The 7,627-nt window shown below is 34.9% G+C and overlaps 2 protein-coding genes across 2 annotated transcripts; both read right to left on the bottom strand.

The window, feature by feature from the left end:
* Positions 1–328: 328 nt before the first annotated feature.
* LOC130974757 (putative receptor like protein 25) lies at positions 329–900 on the bottom strand. Its single transcript, XM_057899613.1, has 2 exons — positions 786–900; positions 329–714 (listed from the first exon to the last, which is right to left on the bottom strand). The coding sequence occupies exons 1-2, from the start codon at positions 898–900 to the stop codon at positions 329–331; spliced, it is 501 nt and encodes a 166-aa protein (XP_057755596.1).
* Positions 901–6,595: 5,695 nt separating this feature from the next.
* LOC130974756 (transcription termination factor MTERF5, chloroplastic-like) lies at positions 6,596–7,387 on the bottom strand. The gene has a single exon (XM_057899612.1). It carries the CDS (start codon positions 7,385–7,387, stop codon positions 6,596–6,598), a length of 792 nt encoding a protein of 263 aa, XP_057755595.1.
* Between the last annotated feature and the right edge of the window lie 240 nt (positions 7,388–7,627).

Genomic DNA, 7,627 nt, shown 5'->3' with positions numbered 1-7,627 from the left:
AATAACAAATATCTTTAATTAAAATTAACATTATCACAATTAAATTTACTAAAATATTCCTAATAACAAATATTACAACTAAAATTCGCAAAAATACTTATCTAAATTTAAAAAAAAAATCACGTAATCCATAATTTGTCTCATAATTCATAATTGTACTTATACAAAATAAATCTCTACCTTTCTAAACACATATGTATTAAAAATATCAAATCAAATATACATAACAAAAATCAAGCTTTCCTTCATTTCATTCCTTTCAAAAGTTATATTGTACAACAATATCAAATTTCACTGTGGCATTCCTTCTTCCTGAAAACACAACATCTCAAGCCAATTCCAAACACCATTCCACAGCATATCCTATTGCCACTGGTTTCCAACCAAATCCAAATTTGTCCTCAGCCTCAGAAGATGGATATTGTTGCAAAGGGACATTGTTGTTGCATTGAATCGACAATGGCAATCCACATAGCCCTATGTTTCCCTCATAGGAATCGTTTGAAAATGTATCAGACTGTTTTCCTCGAGGTATTGATCCCTCAAGATGATTGTTGGAAAGATTCAAGGATGCAAGAAAGTTCATATTGGTCAACTCAGCAGGAATTTCTCCATCAAGCATATTTGAAGAAAGGTCCAGCGATTCAAGGTTTATCAAATTTTCCAGAGAGCGGGGAATAGGACCAATGAAGTTGTTATGTGAAAGGTTGAGTCCTATAAGTGCACAAGTTTTCCAAACTCATCTGTAATCTCTCCTTCAAATCTGTTACTTGATAAATTAATACTTACAAGATCGTTTGGAATTTTCTCAAAATCGGTTCTAAGCCCTTTCATTGTTGCAGTCACAGAATCATCATATTCTAGGACAATGTTGGATATATAAAAGGCAGCACTTCGCATGTAATAGAAATTACTTTGCACTTCTGCTAGAAGCCTAGAACAACAATCTTCATAGCTTGGTAACTTTTTATGTAGGCTTCTGGTAACAGGCCACTAAAGTTATTGGATGAGATGTCAAGAATGAGTAAACTGGGAAACACATCTTTGGTTTTGAAGCTGACTATCAGCCCATAAAACTTGTTGGATCGTAAAACCAATATTTTCAAAATCTGTAAACTTTGAACCCAATGTGAAAATGTATCCTTAATCTTATTGTTGCCAAGATTCAAATCCTTAGACAGCAAAGTAATCTGTCTCATGTACCCCTTTTTCAATTCACACACCCTTCTCCTTCAACTCTCTTCACACACCCTCTCTTGTTGTCACATGTAATTTTCCTTCCTGCCCCTATTTTTTTTCTTTTTTATCAGTTATCTACATGTAAATCTCGAATCTACCCTCTACTTTGTTTAACATAAATACCAAATAGTCAACAAGCAGAGTTTTAGTGGTAAAAAAAAGCAAATAACAAAGAGCCGACATGAACCTGAAGACGAGCTATTATTTTGTGATTAGAAACTTTCTCAGAAATGGCTGCTACTTCTTCAGCACCAAAGTTGAAGTGCACGAATTCCATAACGGAGAATATGCTGGATGCATTGAGGCAGAGTGGGTACCATATGAAGAGGTGCTTTGCCAATTACTTAGAGAAGAGAAGAAGGATAATGAAACTCCATCACCTAATGAAGGAAATGGAGCAAGTCATAGATGACAAGACTGAAAGGGACCATGTCTTAGAGGGCAATCTTGGCTTTATATTGAGCCATACACAGGTTATATACAACTGATAGAGTCAAACGCAAGTGATAGATCAGTGACACATCATATTAAAACTAACAACAACAATGGCTCCCCCTTCAATTTTAGAGAACAGCTTAGAGGATTCTAACAGGTACACTATCTGCTTTTAATACTTTTTGTTCTTATAACAAGTACAAAAACAGGGCCAAACCAATGTATGTCAGAAAAACTAGTTGGAACTTGTCATAATCAAGAAAGCATGAATCAATAATAATTCCATGATCTAATTGAACCGTAATCCATATATCAATTTGAAAAGGAATAATCCAAACAAAAAAACGTAAGATTAAACATCTTAATTTGAACAAAATCAAGCCAAAGGAGTATGCAATGCAGGAATTGTTTTAGTTTTTAACAATCAAATTAATAAATAAGAATAATTTCTACTCTTTGAATAATAATTCTACTCTAATATGCCAGGTTTAAATTTAGACTTGGAATGAAAAACTGAGAACCCATAAAAAAACTCCTTCAATGTTCTTGAAATCTAAATTTGTTGTTGTATTGCATTTCAACAACAGATTGGCAGAGATTTAAAGATATTAATAAAAAAAGGCAGAGAAACGGAACAAAAATTAGCATGTTTTTAAAGAGATTGATTTCAGGCATAAATGAAAACGAAGTAGCAATTAGGAACTTTACTACTACTACTATTATGCTAATATCATAAGTTCTTAAACTACAACTACTTCATTTCAACCAACATAAAACCGAACAAGATCCTTTATATGCAACAAGATAAGAAATGAAATTAAATGCTTTGCAGGTTATATAAGAAGATTCTAAATGAGAAAAGAAGTGAAACCTTAAATAGAGGAGACAGCAGAGTAGCAAACAAAGGGGAGATGAGAAAGATTGAGCAGTCATTCAAGCCAAATTAAGCATGTAAAAATATATTTTTGTCAGATTCAAGAAAAGAAACCACTAGCTTAAACTCTTTATTGAGGCAAATTAAGCATGTAAGAATATGTTTTTGTCAGATTCAAGCCAAATTAAGCATGTAAAAATGTCACAAACTTAAACTCTTTATTGAGGCAAATCATCAAACACGTTGTTTGCATGCAACATAATCACAAAGAGCATATAAAAAATCAAGAAAAATAAAAAATTAACTAATCAAATTAGCAGTCTATTGCAGAAAATTAGTGTAATATGATGTAGAAAGCATAAAAAAAATCCAAACCTTAATGAGATATTTGAAAAGAATTCGCAGAGAGAAGCAATGTGAACATGAACTCGAAGAAGAGAAAGAGACCAGTCTTCTGTTTAGGGTAACGTTGGGGCCAGCGCAGCTCCAATGGCAGTGGCGTTGGTGAAGCCTCCACTGATTTGGGGAAAAATTCAAACCTTAATGTGAGATTGGAAGAAAATTCACAGAGAGAGGCATTGCAAACATGAATCTGAGAAGAGAAGGAGACAAATCTTCTGTTTAGAGTAACGGCGGCACCGGTGCCGGCTCCGGTAGCGGTGGTGACGTACGAAAAATTACCGATTAAGAATTTAATTTGGAAATTAGCGTTGCAAGTACAGTTCTTAATCAATAAAATTTCGTGTATCAATTTAAAAGGGTTGTCACAAAATTTAGAAATAAATACTGGGAGTAGAAATCCCAGGTCGTCTCCCAACGAGTTGCTAAGAGAGTGCAAATTATTGATTAGGGGTTTTCTCAGAAATTTGGAGTCTGGGAATGGACACACAAATAATTATAATTTAACAAACGACCTATGTAATTGGAATAAAGGCCTTGGCTTGGAGAAGATTAATTGGAAGTTCTATCCTTGTTGGATTTTTCAAGATAAATAATGACAAGTTATTGTTTCTACTTAGTTAACCCTCAACGAATGAAGGAAATTCAAGTAGTTGAGCTAACTTCTATTCACAAGTCCTAATCCTCTCCCTTGGGAAGGATTAACGTTAGCAACTAGAGAACTAACCAACAACTTCCAGTTACTATCTAACTCTTGAGTTTTTTCAACTCAAGGGTCTCCAATATTAATCAACCCCAAAGCCAAGTTAAAATTCTACTCCATTGACATGAATACCAATTTCACATTCATGTGAAAGGAGTAGAAAGAAGACATGGTAATTAAACTCAATTGAAAATAATCAAGAAATAAAGAAGTTAAATAGAAAAGTATCTTTGCATTAATAAATTCTAAAATATAAGATATCCAATTGTAACTCTGAACAGGGTAAATGAGAAATAAAAGAAGTACAGGAATAGTAAACAAACTAGAATAACAATGACTTTACGGAGGTAGTAACTCTTTGTAATATCCAAAGCAAAAGCATCAAAAGCATCAAAACTAGAAATCTATGAATGTGAGGAAAACCTAGAGGAAGTAGTAATTTCTCTCTAAGGTTCCAATCTAAAACTAAAACTATGCAAATGAGAACGTGTGTTGAGTCTCTGCTTGTCCCCTGGCTCTAGTGTGTGTTTCTGGGCCGAAAACTAGGTCCAAACTCGGCCCAAAATCGGCCTCAGCGTTTTCTGCGATTTCTGTAGGTAGCACATATCACGCGTACACGTCAGGCACGCGCACACATCACCGTGCGAACTCCAATTCACGCGCACGCGTCGCTCCTTGCTGGCTATCTCCTTTAATTCTTGTACTCCTTCCATTTATGCAAGCTTCCTCTCCATCCTCTAAGTCATTTCTGCCCTATAAAGCCTGAAAACACTTAATGCACGGCATCGAATGGTATAAAAGGGAATTAAAACACTCAATTTAAGGGCTTAGGAAGCAAGTTTTCAATTGTAGAACAAAACTAGGAAGGAATTGTAAAACTATGCAAATTGTATGAATAAGTGTGCAGAGACTTGATAAAAACCACTCAATTGAGCACAAGATAAACCATAAAATAGTGGTTTATCAGGTGGCGATGGTGAAGCTCACTGATTTGGGAGGACAAAACGCTCTGCTAGGGTTTCGTTCTTCAAAGAAAAATGAAGAAGGTGAAATCTAGTATTAAATAATAGGATTAATTTAGTTTTTTTGTTTAATTATTTACATTCCATTCCCATTGGAATTAATGATAATCAGAGAAGAAATGGGAATTAAATTCCTTGGAATAAAATATACCCAATAATAATTTTTTAAATCTTGAACCAAATATGAGAATAAGACATTTCCATCTCAAAATTCCTAGGAATATACTTATATTTCCTCCAACCACACATCTCCTTAGGTAATTGAACTCAAAACTGCAACTAATCAAGCAATTTTCTCCATCCAAGCACAGGTTAAAAAGGTAAAGCATTTCATATGAATTTTATTCTGAAGAGTCTTACTTATTCACATTCATTCTTAAATTGCATATTGTTGAGATCATGGTTGCTTTAGTGCATATAAGTGCATACTAAGACATTTAAGGTATATATTTTCCTCCATGAATTGAGCACAAGATAAACCATAAAATAGTGGTTTATCAGGTGGCGATGGTGAAGCTCACTGATTTGGGAGGGCAAAACGCTCTGCTAGAGTTTCGTTCTTCAAAGAAAAATGAAGAAGGTGAAATCTAGTATTAAATAATAGGAGTAATTTAGTTTTTTTTGTTTCATTATTTACATTCCATTCCCATTGGAATTAATGATAACTAGAGAAGAAATGGGAATTAAATTCTTTAGAATAAAATATATCCAATAATAATTTTTTAAATCTTGAACCAAATATGAGAATAAGACATTTCCATCTCAAAATTTTTAGGAATATACTTATATTCTCTCCAACCACACATCTCCTTAGGTAATTGAACTCAGAACTGCAACTAATCAAGGAATTTTCTCCATCCAAGCACAAGTTAAAAAGGTAAAGCATTTCATATGAATTTTATTCTGAAGAGTCTTACTTATTCACATTCATTCTTGAATTGCATATTGTTGAGATCATGGTTGCTTTATTGCAATTAGTGCATACTAAGACATTTAAGGTATATATTTTCCCCCATGATATGAATGATCAAATTATTTCATTGCATTGTTGAGTAGGATTCAGAAAATTCTTATCATCTGAAGGCTTTGTTGAAATTAACACTCCAAGGATAATTGCCGGGTCAAGTGAGGGTGGAGCTGCTGTTTTCAAACTGGACTATAAAGGGCGCCCTGCTTGCCTTACCCAATCAACAGCGTTTCACAAGCAAGGGGGAAAGCAAGATAAGTTTCTTCTTTATAAAAATCTAGTAAAGAAACTCAAAACAGAAAATCAGAAGAATCCTGATCTGTATTTAATATCTCATACACAGTTATCCATCTCAAGCAAGTAGTAAGTAGGCAAGTAGCACCCCTCGAGGCTGCTACCTGAACTACCATGCTTATGTTGTGTCCAGAAGCTGTCATGACTCACACCATACGATGATGAATGAACAATTATTCAATCAATCAAACTTTGCTTTCACTGGTCATCAATACATGACTCATATCTAAGCTCAATGAGCTAACCTACACCTAAAATAGAGATTTGAATAGAACCAAGTACTAGAATATCCTTTCAATGAGATAACACGAATACAAAAATTGGAAGATACATATTGCAAGGAAAGGCAACAGCAACAAGAGAATCCACATATCAGCTAGGTTACAAACAAATAAGAGAAATCAGAAATGCTATGTGAACAAATCCTAGTTAAACCACCCATCAAAATCTCACTTATGTCTCTCTCTCTTCTCTCCCATTTTACTCTTTTTTCTCTAATTTTTACTCCCACCTACTTGTATTTGTATCTACAAATTTCAGGCGATGCACCAAAATTGTGTGTCAGCCTATCTGTCCCGCAATGGATGAAGACAAAAGAATAAGGTCTAAAACTAGTTGGTACTTGATAAAAGGAAAAATGCCATAGATCTCATTGCCTATTATCATGAACATCCTTTTTTCTCATGGTATATCTTAAGTAGTTGAAACCTTTCCTCGAGAAAACATTCCACAAACCTTTTAACGAACAACTCTTCAAAAATAAAAAATGGGTTACTTAATTCATCATTCTTGTTTCTCAGACCTCTTGAAAGTAAATACTGCAGAACAAAAGCCCTTGGAATAAGCTTTCTCTTCAAACTATATCCAAAAAGCCATGGAAACTTGGCAAGAGCCAAAGGGTCCCAACCTAATTGATTGACCCAAAATTTCGTCACCTCATTAATCTTATCCTTAGATGATAGCATACATAAAGGGTTTCTCCTGTATGCTTGGGACATTGTTTCTTTAGACCAACCCCAGCTCTTCAAGACATCGACTTTCGCATCCCACAGTGATTTCGGTACAGTTTTTTTGGCACGCAAAGCTATGGCGAACTTAACAGTTGAAGGATCAATTCCTAATTCCTTTATTTCATCCACCTGCTTCCTAAAGCTAGCAGACAAAAGCACTGAAATCCTGGTACGCAACAAATAGCCGATAGTAGAGTCAGAGACTCCTGCATCAGCCAACATCTTGACACTTTTTACCAAACGAGCCTCCATAAACGAAATAGGAAAAGAAGCAATGCAATGGATCATTTTCTCATCGGATTGAAAGTAGGTTCTCAGCATTCCATAAGTAGGGATTATGTTGTTCTTGAGGCTCAATTGCAAGAATTTAGGGTTCCTAGTGGATAGCAGAATAATGTCATCGGTGGAAGCACTTTTGGAGGCCAGAAATTGAAACTTTGGCATGATTATTTGTGGATTGGACGAAAGTATCTTAGGTAGCTTGGCAACATGGCAGCGATATGGGAATGGGAGAATCCATGGGTCTTGAAGAATGCGATGATTGAATCTGCCTTGTGTGGGGTCTTGAAACTATGCCGTTTTGAGGTGTTTAGAGCGGATTGTGGGATGAAGCCAAGATTATTGATGAGATATGAAACCGTCAAAGAGTGTGATTGTGAAGTGCAGAACATATGTGGTGGTGTT

The sequence above is a fragment of the Arachis stenosperma genome, chromosome 4, assembly GCF_014773155.1.
Source record: "Arachis stenosperma cultivar V10309 chromosome 4, arast.V10309.gnm1.PFL2, whole genome shotgun sequence".
In the NCBI taxonomy this organism is placed as follows: domain Eukaryota; kingdom Viridiplantae; phylum Streptophyta; class Magnoliopsida; order Fabales; family Fabaceae; genus Arachis; species Arachis stenosperma.
Note: the sequence above shows the minus strand (reverse complement) of the source record. Positions and strands in the feature narration are given on the sequence as shown.

What these genes read in the sequence shown, in the direction of transcription:
- LOC130974756 (XM_057899612.1), bottom strand. Translation starts at nt 7,387, where the DNA reads ATGCCAAAGTTTCAATTTCTGGCCTCCAAAAGTGCTTCCACCGATGAC.
- LOC130974757 (XM_057899613.1), bottom strand. Translation starts at nt 900, where the DNA reads ATGCGAAGTGCTGCCTTTTATATATCCAACATTGTCCTAGAATATGAT. An exon ending in AATTCCAAACGATCTTGTAA is followed by an intron (nt 715 to 785) that starts GTATTAATTTAT and finishes GTGCACTTATAG; the next exon opens with GACTCAACCTTTCACATAAC.